At 44.9% G+C, this 14,954-nt stretch overlaps 1 protein-coding gene across 4 annotated transcripts in view; it reads left to right on the top strand.

Annotated features, from left to right (window-relative positions):
* The first annotated feature begins 2,840 nt into the window (after nucleotides 1–2,840).
* Nucleotides 2,841–14,954, top strand: part of NTRK3 (neurotrophic receptor tyrosine kinase 3) — a 206,556-nt gene continuing 194,442 nt past the window's right edge. For all 4 annotated transcript variants that reach the window (XM_021709859.1, XM_008052795.1, XM_021709860.1 and 1 more), the window contains exons 1-2: nucleotides 2,841–2,914; nucleotides 3,619–3,690. In XM_021709859.1, coding sequence (XP_021565534.1) covers nucleotides 2,886–2,914; nucleotides 3,619–3,690 — 101 coding nt within the window. In that variant the 5' untranslated portion in view covers nucleotides 2,841–2,885. The remainder of the gene's footprint in view (nucleotides 2,915–3,618; nucleotides 3,691–14,954) is intronic.

Below are 14,954 nucleotides of genomic sequence, written 5' to 3' on the forward strand. Positions count from 1 at the left end.
TTCCAGCAGAAGCCTGATGCCGTTTTTAGCTTGAAAACTGAGAAAAGACTGCTCAGTCTCTGTACAGCACAAGGGGGAAAAGTCTCATCAGGGCTGGCTCTGCCTGAGTGCCCTGCACTGCTGTAAGAGTTTTTAAAACATAGTCTTTCAATCTTCATATCAATCTTATGAGGCGGGTCTTTTATGATCCCCATTTAACAGATGAGAAAACTGAGCCACAGACAGATGGAGTAGCCTGGACTGAGCCACATAGACAGAGGCGGTGATGGGGCCAGGATAAGCATTCTGGCCACCTGGTTCTAGGGCAGGGGTTGGCAGGCTTTTTCTGTGAAGGCCCAGAGAATCAGTATTTTGGGCTTTGTGGGCCATATGGTCTCTGTAGCAACTATTCAACTCTGTCATAGTAGCTTGCAAGAAGATGACATAGCTGACAGTAAATGAGCAAGTATGAACATGGAAATTTGAATTTTACATAGTTTTCATGTGTCACAAAATATAATTTTTCTTTTGATTTTTTTTTTAAATGTAAAAACTCTTCTTAACAATGGGACTGCACAAAAGCAGGCAGTGGGCTGTAGTTGCTGTTGCCTAGTCTAGAGCCCTGACCATATTATGGTACTGTGGCTTTTAAAATGGCATGCTCTGATTTAGGAAAACTCAAGCCCGCCCAACAGAGGATGTGGGGCCGTTGTTCTGTTTAGCAGAGGGCTCTGCGTCAAGGAGTTCATTCATTTCCCTGCCTTATCTCAGTGTGTGCATAAGTTTGGCAAGGGTCAATTTGTGGACATAAGGACATGAGGGCTTATGCGTAAAGTTTTAGAATGCAATGATGATTGACAGCACAACCGTAATAACACTTTTATGGAATTCTAATGTGGACTGAGAAAAGTGATTTCACTTGTTTAAACAGTTTGATCAACCGTCACTTGTTGGGAGCAGAGCCTTGTAAGAAGCCAGGCTCCTGTGTATTAAAGCCACACTATAAAATCATGATGATCTACTTGGTGATTTACCAGTGGCCAGGAAATATACTGGGAGACCCAGTGGCAAAGATCATTCTACCCCTTTTGGCTTTCCTTTTCATCTGAAATGTTGCCAGGGTCCCTGCCATGGTGGGATAAGACCACCCAAACTGCCCTGGGCTGTGAGGCTTCCAGGGAGAAGACTTTGGAATTGGACTTCAATACCAACTTGGCCACCTGGTCAATGTCCCCAGCAGATGCCAATGTCTCTTGCTGCTCAGCAGGGACTTTGAGAGAATGTGGTACAAAACAGACTCTCAGCATACCTTGTCACTGTGCAGCTCTGAAATGCTTCCAGAGGCCCTGGCAGCCGTAGTCCTGCTGCCTTCCTGGCTCTGACTCGAATTCATGGCAGATGGCAGAGCTATGGGTGTGGTGGAGCTGGGGAGGAGACGTCTGGGGAAGATGGCTGTCGCTTTTCTGGCCAGTGTGTGCCTTGGGTAGCTCTGTCCCACTGTGAGCTGTCACCTCTCTGCACTCTTCACTAAGATGGTACTTAAACTCCTCGGCACTGAACAGAGTCACATCCTGGGAAGGTGGGGTGGACAGTGAAAGGTCTTTTCCTGGGATCCTTTGGTCCTCTGTGGGATAGCAGGTATGTATGAATAGTTATCTTACACACAGCTTTAGAGCTACAGAGGGACTCAGTAATCACTAGCCTAATGGATCTCAACCTGGGGATCTCCAAAACAGTAAAGAGGGATCTCTGTCCCTGGGTTTTGGTCTCTCTTTCTCTCTCTCTATATATATTTTAAAAAATGAACAGAAATCAGACCCATATCCATGGCAAGCCTTTTCATGCTAACAGAATTTTGAGTTTCTTTGCTTTGGGCTGGAATTTATGCACTGAGCGAGTTAGCACTGGTTTATGTCTGTTGATAAAGAGCTCTGGTTAACAGTGATTTATATCTTTGATTAATAAATCCAAGAAGATGAATTAATTAGTACTTAATAGATGTAGTGTGGTTGCTAGACATAAACCTCCTTAAACATGAGGTCTCTTGGGACCAAGTTCTAAAAGGAGATCTTCATGATGAAAGGGGAAAAACTGCTGATTTAGTGCAACCCTCTCCTTTTACAAATGAAGAATGAGAGACCCGGAGAGGTTAAAGCACTTGCTCAAAGTCACTGGCTCCTCAAGTCCAGATGAAGCTAGAGTTTGGCTCCTTGACTCCATACCCACATTCTTTCCAGGACACCCTGGTGCCTCCCTAGTCCTTAGGTAGATCGGACTGGAGTCAGCTTCACCAAATCAAACCATTGTTTTTGAGCTCCGGGATGGATTGGCCTGTGGTCACCCAAAGGGGGCTGTCGGTGTCTGGACCCTGGTGGTTGTCAGAGGCAGGTGTGTGTCCATTGGCTAACACTCCCTAAATTTTTAAAGCCATGCCATTAGTGTTGTCTTTATGGGCAGGAACTAAGAAAAAAGAGCCTATCCTTAGAAAATCTTAAATAGGAAAAAAAAAGAAAGGGGAATGGGAGAAACTGAGTCAGAACAATCATGGAGATTGGGTTTCAAGTCTTTAAAGAGTAGAGTCTTTCTGGAGCTGAGGGCAAGACATTAAATGCAATTCATGGACCAGGCACTCGGAACCAGTGAGTCTGTTAATCCTCACAATGACCTGATCAGAGGGATGGAGTGAGTCCTGCCACACAGAGGAAGAAACTGAGGTTCAGAGGTATTTGGTGACTTGGCAGAAGGCCTGGTTCACATTTGGCCAGTCCAAGATTCACACCCAAATTTCTCTGGCTTGAAAGCCAGCGCCGTTCCTATTGCCCCAGTTGACCTGATCCTTGCCTCTCCTCCTCCCCTGCAGACACATAGAGAACTGGCGCAGCCTACACACTCTCAATGCCGTGGACATGGAGCTCTACACCGGACTCCAAAAGCTGTGAGTGCTTCCGGCCACAGGAGGGGTCTCTTCAGGTGGAAGGGGTGGAGTGTCAACTGAACACCTTCCGGGTCAGTGTGATGGGCACAGGAAGGCCTCTGTCTATACTTTCCCCCTTGTGGGCGTAGAGTTGGCACTACCCACTTAGGGGATGTCAGGGACTTCAGAAGCCATCTCTTCACTCTCTTGCGTCTCTTCACCTTAACCCAGAGAGGCAAAGGGGCTGTGAGGTGTCACATTCTGAAAGGAGGGTTTCAGGGCAGGCACTGGAACTAGGCCAGCTGGGCTGGTGTTCTCTCCTTAGCCTAATGCTTGACAAATGAGCCCCATGGAGTCTGAGATTTCCCAGCCACCTCTTCTTTTGGACTTCAGTACTAGTGGCTATGTGGAACTTGGAGTGGGGAAAAGGACAAGGCACAAAAGGGCCTGCAGCCCTATTGTTGCCAGACCAGTAAAAGCCCTGATTCTTCCCCACTGCCCAGGATGTGTCGAGGGCAGCTGTCCATGCTGCCCCTTATATCCCAGGCTCACACAGGGCACTGGGAGGTGTGAGCCTAGATTCCTTCACTAAGCACTGCCAGCGGGTGACTGGTGATGAAGAGACACAGAGGATCCACAGGAACCCACCTACTGACAGCCTCAGTCCAGAGCAGATACCCGTCAACTCCTTGAGTTCTGCTGACTCTCTTTTCCTCTCTGTCCAGGACCATCAAGAACTCAGGACTTCGGAGCATCCAGCCCAGAGCCTTTGCCAAGAACCCCCACTTGCGCTATATGTGAGTAGAGCTGAACTGCAGAGAGTGGGAGGAGGGGGAGGGGAATACAACAGGGAGAGGGTCCTGGGCAGAGACGCCGCAGACCTGAGATTTAGACCTGCCCTTGGGCAAGTCTCTTAACTTTCTTGGGCCTTCCTCTGATTTTACCTCTTAGGAGGATTTTAGATTTGACAATATGCAAGTTTCCAGTTGGAAAAGCATCTAGGACCAAGGATTAGAAGGAGGGTCTCTGATTCCCAAGTTTGTTCACTGACATGATGAAATTTACAATTTTATGGGACTATAAATGATAGAAAATTTCATTCATATACCATGTGAATGCTGCATGTCTGAGACCATTTGTAGGTCCATAAGTGTGTGTGTGTGTGTGTGTGTGTGTGTGTGTGTGTGTGTGTGTGTGTGTGTATGTGTGTGCTGGGGTTGGAGGTTAGAAGAAGAGAGAAGCAGGTCTTGACAAAGTACATGTCTAAATAGATTCTGGGTTCACTGGAGAAGGGTTCAGGGGAGTGGAGACACCTATATACGGCCACACAGCTTTGTTTAGGACAAGTTGGAGGTCACATGGCTCTGGGTGATGGTTCCTGTCTGTCTGTGCCTCCCACATCCTATCTCTCCCCTTCCCTCCCCTGCCTCCCATCACATCTGATTCGTGTAATGGCTTCCTCAGGGGTTAGCTGTGGCTAGGCCTAGTGGAGACAGAATGACAGGTATTTGATGCTTTCTCTCCAAGCCTAGTTCAAGACTGATATACCCTGGGAGTCAATGGGAGGACAGTCATTTCCTGGGGGAAGGTAGGCATGAAAGGAAACCTTGGATGAGTGATCCTGAAAATGCCAACCCGCCACACCCACAGGGGTTATTGGCTGTGTGGGTCAACTCCAAGGACAGTTGCCATCTTGGACATGCATGGACCTTTTCACAAGGAGCAGAGATTCTGCAGGAACCAGATGGGGTGGGGTCTATTGCATTTGGGGAGAAGATGGAGGATTGATGTGCCTTGGACTAGGCTTTTCTGTGGCCACTTGAAAGTTTCACTGACCAAGGCACCTTGCATTTGTAATGGAAAGGCAGCCTGGCTGAATGGAAATCTCACATGAAGAAGCAGCACATCAGAGGGAGCTGTCGGGAGGTGGAGGGCAGGGGAGGTGGAGAGATCACAGTGACTGTGGTCGGGAAATTGTTTCTCTTTGGGGGTCCTGGCCTTACCCACAGGCTTCTGTGTGTTTTCTCAAGCATATAGTGAGTGCTCAATAAATATTTATTTATCAGTTCTGGCCACCCCTGCTTTCTGCTGAGCTTTCTTTTCTCCCTCTGGAAATAGCAAGCTCTAGGGTCACTGCTCAGGGCCAGATGTGTCAACTCCGGGGAACTGAGACTCCCTTTCAACTGTCTAATTGAGCTTTTGCCTCTTGCCCTGGTTTAGCCTCTGTGGTGAGAGTCTCCTGATGTGTGTTCTTTGCAGCTGGAGTCATAGCTGGGACCAGAGGAAGGCCTTGGACCAGATGTTTCAGGTGTTTATTTTATTGGGGGTTTGAGTTCCATCATAAAACATCCCAAGGGAAAAAAGCTTTTGACATCTGAGAAGTCTCCCTTTTCTTAGTAACTCATACAAGGGTCACAAATCCAAACACCCTTGGCAGACTTGGTGGGGGTAGTAGAGGCTGGGGGCCACATGTCCCCTCTAAAAGGGTAGCCTGTGAATAGTTCCAGCTGACTGCTGCCACGTGGAGGTGGGGCCTGGTGTTGCCAGACTTATTTCCAGAAGATTTGGAGAGTCTGTGGAACCACTCAAGTTTTAAATGCTGACAACTAAAAACAAGACCCTTCAAGTCTACGGGCCACACAAAATCACTCTGTGGACAGGATGTGGTATACAGAGTGGCAGTTTGTGGTATAGGGTTATATTTGGGAGAAGGAAGCTGTCACTGTGGAGAAATGCTGTCCTATCTGGGAACAGGGGCTGGGTGCTCAGGCTCCAGGTTTTTCTAGGGTATAGTGTCTCTGTAGCTCCTATGAAGATGGAGAGGGCTCTAGGACCTCTCAGGTCTCTACAGGCTTAATAGTGAGAGCAGGAGTGCATCCTGGGCTGCAGGTGTCTCTCAAGTAGGTGGTACCGGGCCATGCCTTTGGCTTGCCCTTGAGATTCCTGGAAGAGGGCTGTGACCCATTGTCTCCTGGGATGATCTAAGGTCTGTTGGTGACAGAGGCTGGTGGGTCTTTGCAAGGTTCCCAAAGCTTTGAGGGCAGGGGTTCTGATTGGAGCAGGCACTGAGAATATCATTGATCCTGCCTGTGACCTTGAGTCCTGTTTTCTCTTGGATGCATTGGCTAGCTCTTGCCTAAGTACTTGCTGTTGGGGATCACTGAGAAGGATGGATCACCATTAGTCCACCCCACCCCCAATTTGGGTCTGGCTGCACACTGAGGTCAAATCTGGATGTTCAACTTGGTGCAGGGAAGTCAGCAACCAGTCAAGGGGCTCTGATCAGCACTGTGGAGCTTCCAGAGAGCATGGAGAGAAGAGTGAATAGGATGAGACATACACACTGGCTTCATCCATCCATGGGCTTTATTGATTAATTTTTCCCATTTATGAAGACACACCCCCAAATTCTGATTGAGTAAATTTCCCGGCAGCTTTGGGACATTTTCTCCTGGCAAATGGGCCAGGTTTCTCTGCTGTCTCACAACATCTTCTATTTCTGTCCTCTAAATGCATTTACAAGTCTTCAAGCCCCAGCTGAGCAATCACAAGATGATCACTTACTCCAACACTAATTGCCAAGCCCTGGCTTGGCGGCTTTTTCTTAATTTCTTTTTTCTTTCTCTCTTTTTTTTTTAGGGCAATGGCCAGAAAATCTTTTCTCCTCCTCTCTATATAGAATAAGAAGCAGGAAGTGATTTCATTGCCCCTTGTACTGATGTGAAGTTGTTCAAGTAGTTCTGATTGTTTCTACTGTCTCCCATTCCTAAGCTGTTGTTGCTTTAGTCAGGTAATTCTTCCCCATGCCAGAAAATGAATAGACAAAGTTAAGGCCAAGTTGTCTGCTATGAGGAAGACTGGAGATTAGGACTCGTGGGCCCTTCTTCAAGGTTCATGATTGACTGGTCATCTCTTCTTGACTGTTTCTCTTTTTTCTACCTTTTGTTGAATGTGGAAAATGAGATATGGGTTAATATACATCAAGGGCAATTTTTTTTGAGAGATTATAATATTCTTGACCCTTAGTCCCTGACTTGATTTTAAGGATTTTGGATGAAAGATCCTCAAGGATTAAGATTTCCCAAAATGATCATTGAAATAACTATTTGCTCATCTGTAAAGTGGGCATAATAATAGTAATAGTGTCTATTATAGCGATGGAATGTGGTAAACATTAAAGTATAGGAGGCACATACAGCACTTAACCTTGTGCCCAGCAAATACTCAGAGTCCAGAAATGACTGTTGCTAGTAATAAAAGTAATTATTGTTGTTATTTTTGCTGGTGATAATAGAATCAAAGAGGAGGGATTAGGTGACCTTGGTGGCTATTCTGGCCACTTCTTTGCTGTGGAGAAGCTGGATTTCTGGCTTTCAGAAGGAATCCATCTCTCTGGTGACTGGAAGACTCATATTCTCTGATGTCTTTCTTCCTTGAATACTGATGAATAAACCCCGATAAATTCTCTATTCTCTCCATCTACTCTCACTTGCTCTAGACTCTATGTAGACCTCTGCAGATACTGTTAGTTTCAGATAGGACCTAAACAGTTGCACCGGATGAGTTCACAACTTCCTTCATTTTCATCTGATTTGAGACCATATCCACCAACACTATTAAACTTGGATTGTTCTCCAAGGCCTCTGAGCCCCGCCTTTGTGGTTGGCTCCTCTTTCCCTTTATGGGTTTGTTTTCTCTGGCGTGGCTCACACACAGATAGGATCTCCACAGTCGGGGGTCCCCATAATCAGTGAGGTAGGCATCTGGTTATGAGCTGTGCTCAAATGATGGTACTTTCTTTTATCTGTAGAGCGCTTCGCGGTTTTCAAAGTGCTTTTTCATACATTATCTTGTTGAATTCAAATAACCATCCAGGGAGAAGGAGTGTGGTTGGCAGCCTTGTTTTCTAGCACGGGAGACAGGCCCAGAGAGGGTCTGAATTGTAAGTAGCAGAAATAGGAGTATACCTAAATCCTCTGGTTCTCTTTGCTGGAATATTTCCACTATATTTTATGGGCCAGAAGAGGCAATGCTTTCCACAGAAGCAATTTAAAAAATTACTACAAGGTTTAGAAAACTGCATAAAAAATGCTTGTATTAAAAGAAACAAGGGAAAGGCTAATATCGATCGAGAACTTACTATGTGCCAAGGACTATGCATGGTGCTTTTGCAGATATGAGCCCATTTACTCGTCTCAGTAACTATAAGTTAGGACTCCTCTAACCCCATTTCATGGATGTGACTATTGGTGCTCAGTGATCATAACACTCATAACATTGATGCTCAGTGAGTTTTCCTAAGGCCACACAGTAAGTTAGTGGAACAGTCAGAATTTAGACTCCAATATCTTTGACTCTGAAGTCTACGCACTCTTCAACATCCCAGGAGTATTTCGTCTCTCTGGTTTTCACAGCAAGAACTTCTTATGGGAGAGGTGGGCATCTTTAAAGTTTTATGAGAGAGCCGGTATTTCTCCCTGGGGATTCAACACCATCCATCCTCAAAGAGCTCTGTTGAGAAAGCTCTGTCGAGTTTCTTTTCCTATTCAGGTCAAATCCTGTAATGACAGTTACATTACAACCTGAATATCTTTATTATGAAAGATTTCTTAGCATTAGCCTATGGCCCACTTATTTCCAAGAATATTTAATGTAAGATTTCAGCAAGCCAAAAGAATTTATTTAAGCCCTTAGGGTTGATTGTGGTAGGATCTCTCTTGGGTTCCATTTCTTGATCTTTTCCAAAAAGCTCTGGATTCCAGACAAGGTTATTTCTTTCTCTGTTGTAAGCAAACATGCACTCGATTTTCATTTGGGGGAGCCAGCCTCCAAGGTAGGGTGGGAGGTGGAGAATGCCCTAATTTGGCATAATCGTGTCAACTGTGTTATGCTTGCAAGGAGAGAAAGTCAGTAATGTTGGGTGGATAGGAAAAGAAGAAGTGGCCAGAGTCAATACCCTTTCAGGACTCTGGTTGCATAGGCAATACATTTGCCCTGAGATTACTGGGATGAAAACATGATGAGACTGGTTTATTAGGTATTGTAAGTTAATGTTCTTTCTCTTGAAATAACCCCTGATTCTGGATGATGTGTAGATATTATACTAATAAACTTTTATCCTTCTGCCTGACCCTTTCTTATGCACTGAGATTTTCCTCTAAGTCCTAAAGGGATTGGTAACTGGTGCACATGTTCCCCTCACAGATTTTCCACGAATATCCTTCTGCCTCTGTTCTACATGGAATGCTTAGCTATTAAGTACTATATAACTCAGGAGCATGGACTTTGAAGATTAAAAAAAAAAAGAACAGAGTTCAGATCCTAGATCTCCCACATCTTGCTGTTGACTTTATGAGCTACTGAATTTCCACAAGCTTTGAATGGAGAGTAAGAGTGTCTACTTCATAGGATTGTTCTGAGCCTTAAGTAAGACAATGCTTAGAAAGTGCTTAAGACAATGCATTACAAAAGACTCCATTTTTTTCTTTGTTATTAATGACTTCCTTCCTGCTCACTGGTCTCCGATTTTATTGAATCACAGATAGCTAAAGCTGGAAAGGGCCTTAAAGTCAAACTCCCAAGTTTACATTCCTGTCCCTGCTCCCATCCCTGCCCTTTAATTCCTGTATCCATCTGCCTACTTGGGTGGCTAAGTCATGTGTCAATCTTTGCCAAGATGGAATTGATTTCATACAATGTCCTCACCCCAAACCTGTTCTCCTTCAGTATTTTTTGTTCTTGTCTATCCATCAAATTGATCAGATCAAAACTTTGGGATTCATTCCTGATTTTTCTCTTTCCTCTACCTTCCCTTCCCCACTTTTCTGTCATTCAGTTCATAAAATCCATAGAATATTTTGTATCCATCTGCTTTTCTCACTCTTCCATCCACATGCCTACCATCTTGGTCCAAGCCACCATCCCCTCTTTTGACCCTATAGCAGTAACCTCCTAACTTAGGTTTTCATACCTCCACGTTTGCCCTCTACATTTCATTGTCAACAAAGTTGCCAGAGTGATATTTTAAACACATAAATCTGATTGTGCCCCTTAGCAGCTTAAAGCCCTCCAATGACTTCCCATAAAAGCTAAGCCCCTTACCACAGACACAGGACTCAGATAGATGTGGTCTCTATCTCCTTCTCTAATTTCCTTGTACTTTCCTCTTTTTTCTCTCTGCTGCAACCTTATGAGCCTTCTTGACTTTCTTGAATGTGCCAAGCTCATTTCCTCATTGGAGTTTTTGTCCTTGTTGATCCATCTGACCCAGACAGATACCCTGGCCTCCATGTCTGCATGGCAGCTCCTTTCCATCATCCACTCTAATGTTTCTTCCTTATCAAGGCCATCTCTGACCAGTCAAACTTAGTGGCCTTTCTTCTCTTTATAAACCTATCACTTTTTATTCCATCATGTGGCTGAGTTGATTTGCCCTCAAATCTGATCATCTCCTTAGGGAATGAGGGGTTCCTGCCCTCAAATCTGACCATCTCCTTAGGGAATGAGGGGTGAGACAGAACAGTGATTTCTATATTTTTAAGTTTTATTTTGAGAATGAGATGAAAGCTATAGACTTTCTCCTCTAAAAAGTCATATACACACACACACACACCATTTCTCACAAATCTTCAGGCGTTTCAGACTTCCCTTGGACTCTGAATTAAGAACCCTTTCCAAGGATGTCCCAGAGAGAGGTGTGCAGTGGCTGGGATGCATAGTTTACACCTACCAGGCTTAAGCCATTAAAACAAATACTATTCCAGATGTTCAGGGTGGTATGGCCATGGACATAGCATTCTATATTACTGTAAGATGACTATAGTTAACAATAACAGAGTTCCAAATAGCCAGAAGGAAGATATTGAATGTTCCCAACACAAATAAATGATAAATGTTTGATATGATGGACATGCTAATTACCCTGACCTAATCACTGTACATTATATGTATCTTCAACATCACTTTATGTATCCAGTAAATATGTATAATTATCATATGTCAATTAAAAATAAAATTAAAAGAATATTATTCCAGATGTGATATATGACACTTATATTAGGCCATATTCTCAAGGCACAAAATAATGTCTTCATAATTTATAATCTCCACTGTGATTAAGATAAGTGAGGAATATACTGGATATGGGATTTCTCTTTGAGATTATGAAAATATTATAAAATTGATCTTGGTGATGGCCACACAACTCTGTGAATATGCTAGAAGCCTTTGAATTGCACATTTTAATGGGTGAACTGTGCGTGTCCATCTCTCTCTATGCCTATTTTGCGTGTCTTCTCAGCAGAAGCTTTCAGAGCCTGTGTGGGGCCCACCATGTCCCTTTTTCCTCTGCCACGAGGCAGGGAATGCTCATGTTCCAGATGGAGGCTGCTCTATTAGCCTGAGTCTTGCTGGGAAGATGATGGGAACAAAGCTACTGTTGACCTTCTGTGGACATGCAGTATGAAAGAGAAGGAAAGAAAGAAAGAAAAAGATAAGCCAGGAATGACAGTGGCTGTAACCAATGCATGGAGTAGGTGGGCTACCGGCGGTGCATTGGCCTTGGTGCCTTACCTGTCACCCTATTCCTTTCTTTCCTACCCAAGACAGAATCTCAGAATACAAGTGAGAAGGACGCTATTACAGAATGACTTTGAGTCTCCTCTGTTTGAAATATATGAGAAAGTTTACAGTAAGTAAGTGGTGTTTCTTTATTGGTGGCTGTGGGTTATTTGACACCTGCAGCACACTGTGCAAATGGTTGACATTCTCCAGGGTTTTCTAGCATGGGGTTGCGGAGGAACTGATGGAAGACTCTGAGTGGGGCTGCTGATCCAAGATGGGTGGGAGTGCTTGGGAAACCTTATGGAGCAGGTGATAGTTGGGTTGGGCTTGAAGGAGAGTGGGTTTGGGTTGGTGGACAGCCTGCTTATAGTGCAGGGCTGTGACTCACTGTGGGATGCATATAGCTATTTCCCCTTGGACTTCCTCCTAGGGCTGTTTGGACATATGTTCATGGTTCCAGGCCATTGAGACTGGCCATCAGGTAAATGGAAACAATTGCCAAGGGAACGGCATTTGGAAATGGGGCCATTTGTCCATGGAGTAGGATGTTCATACACCGAACGATTTGGAACGCTTGAGTCAGGACTGTATGCAGTGGTGTGTCTATGCACTTGCCAGGAGAGGAGAAGATACTGGGCTTTGGGTCCATGAATGTGGGAGCGGCTGAAGTGGATGACTGTCCATCGTGAGAGGCATTGTTTGGCTACAGTCTTGCTGGTGACCACACGTTGTATATCCCTTTGACTCTTTCTTGGTTTTGTGTTGTGACCTTGGATGAGCTGCTTAACCCATTTGGTCTCTTTCCACATCTCTAAAATGAGACAGTGTTATAAGTGGCCCAATCCTGATCTCAGAGCATTTTGGGAAATTCTTCCTGGAAGAAAGGTTGCATCTGGGTCACAGCTGGGGCCACTGAGGGGCAGGGTCAGATGAAAGCTGTTGTCAATTTATTTTGGCTTTACCCACTTCATCTTACTCCCTGGAGGGACAGGCATTCCAATGCAATGAGTTTCAAGGACATACCATACTATGTGCCAGGCATTCATCTACATACCTTACATGTCATTTTCTGTCCGTAATGTCAAGTAGATGTGATTGTTGTCTCCATTTCAAAGATGAGAATTTGAAGATGGAGAAGTTACGTGACTTGCCTAAGGTTACATACCTACTAAGTGGCAGAGCCAGAAGCCAACTCCATGTTGCTCCAGAGCCTGCCCTCTTAATAGCTCTACTCTACCATTTGTCGGTCATGGCCAACACAGGTCCTTCTGGGCTGTTGTCAGTTCTCAGGAACCCAGCTGGAGAGGAGGGGAAGGCAGTAAGCTTCAGAGTGAAACTCCTTGGAGGAGGGGGCATTTGGGGAGAATGCCTATGGGAGATCACATCAACATCTGACACCTCCTGGTATAGTCAGGCCATGTTATTTCTGTAGATGTGCCTGGGCCCCTGCATTCTTTTCATATTCCATTTCCTGTGGCATCTGATGACACCAAGAAGAGCCTTAAGGGAGTGTTTGAAACCATGCTCTGCTTTGTACCTTGTTGCCGACAGGGTCTGGGTGAGTGGGCAATGCCCTTTAGCCTGCTGGCTGGTACCCAGGAGGGCCATTAGCAGATGATCACACTGAGTGGGTGTTCAGCAAAGAGAATCGAGCCCAGTGACCAAGCAGGTGGAGATGACTCACGCTGGGATATGTTCATGCAGGAGCAGCCGACATCATCTCTCCATTTCCACAGAGTGTGGGGCTGTTTTCCATATACCAGCCAGGGCTGTCTTTAGCCTCTGTCTCAGGCAGGACTATGACTAGGCATAGCACACTTTTACAAAATCTGGGGATGAGACGTAGGGAAGGAAGGGATGCAGTCCAATTAGATAAATTCTAAGGTTGCCCTGACGTCCTGAGATTTTGTGCCTATGTATGCAACATCAACATCTGACACCTCCTGGTACAGTCAGGCCATGTTATTTCTGTAGATGTGCCTGGGCCCCTGCATTCTTCTCATATCCCATTTCCTGTGGCATCTGATGACACCAAGAAGAGCCTTAATTATCCTCTTTTAAAGAGATCTTTCTTGCTGTTACTGAAGCCAAAATGTTTTTTGTACTGCTGAATTCACCAAGCTCCAGATTTTTAATGGAAATTTCTTAGCTTCCATTCATTTATCTACAGCCTCCAAAGAAAGTCAATTCCCAGGCCACTCATAGCATTAACCTCTTGGGCAATGATTGGCTCTCCTGGGGGCCCCATAAAGGAACTGCTCCTTGTTCCCTAGTGAGGCAGGTGGCCAACTTCCTAAATTGAATTTCCTTTGTCTTGTCCACTTGTGTCTCTCCTCCAGACTCCCTGTGGCTCTGAAATTACTCATGTCCTCTCTGATAATCTCTTTCTGTTCACTTTGTTTTGTGGACAACATTCTCTTCCACCCAGGGCAGACCTACTTGACCCAGATAATGTGGCCACATGCCTCACTGGCAGGCCTACTGCATGTTTGTGAAATTTTTTCTGCAATCCTCTTAATTGAAAATCCTAAACTGACCTTAGAGACTGTATTCTTTCTGATTTCAGGTATCTCAGGTTTTTGGAATTCCCTAGACTGAACTTTAAGAATTTTCTTATAACCTTGTCAGCTTTTGCCTCTTAAAAACTCATTCTAACGCTGAGTAAACATTCTGGCCTCCGGGCTGCGTGTCTCCCAGCCTTGGGGATTAGACGATGTGCTCATAGTTTCCATCCTTGATTATTCTCAATAGCTTTTCTTCTTTTTTTTCCTCCCTTCCCTAAGGCTTCATTACTTCCCATTTGTTCACATCTCTTTTCTCCATTTTTCTTGTTAAGGACAGATTTAGAAAATGAGTTTAGTCTCTTGGCTATTTTGGAGTCATCATTAATTTCTGTTCCTCTTCATTCCTTAGCAGGCAAGCAGTCTCGTGGCTCTTTCTCCCTTGTTTCTTCCTGATGGATCTTTGAAAGTATCTTTTATTCCTTGGTTAACCCCTTTGTCTCTTGGGGCTTGCCTTGGTCTTGAGGGGCTTCTGCCCTTTCTGGGTGGTCTTCTAGGTAATCCAGGCATTGTGGTTGTCCTGGGTTTGAAGGGCATTGAGTCTCCCAGAGGGAGTAAGTCACACACTACCCCTGGCCAACCTCATTCCAGCTTCAGATGGGGATTTCTGCAGTGATGATCAACAAGTCTCCACCCTGGATAACTCCCTTGAAACCCATCTAAGGAGTCCAAGTGAGGCCTGAAATACAGCTGTGGAAAGGTATGGCTCTCCCAATGATGTGCAAGGTCCGTCCGTGGAGGCAAAGACTAGGTCTCATTAAATTTTGTTTCCCCAGTGTTCAATGTGTGTTTGAAAAACTGACTGACTGACTGAGGAAGGGATTGAATGAAGTAAAAGCAACATGCACTTTGGAGGTGGACAGACTAGACTGTGAACCTTAATTTTACTCTGACAACTCTTGGCCAAGGAATTGAGTCTCAGTATCCTTCCTTAGAAC

The sequence above is a fragment of the Carlito syrichta genome, unplaced genomic scaffold (genome assembly GCF_000164805.1).
Source record: "Carlito syrichta isolate Samal-C Ts95f unplaced genomic scaffold, Tarsius_syrichta-2.0.1 Scaffold287514, whole genome shotgun sequence".
NCBI classification, from domain to species: Eukaryota; Metazoa; Chordata; class Mammalia; order Primates; family Tarsiidae; genus Carlito; species Carlito syrichta.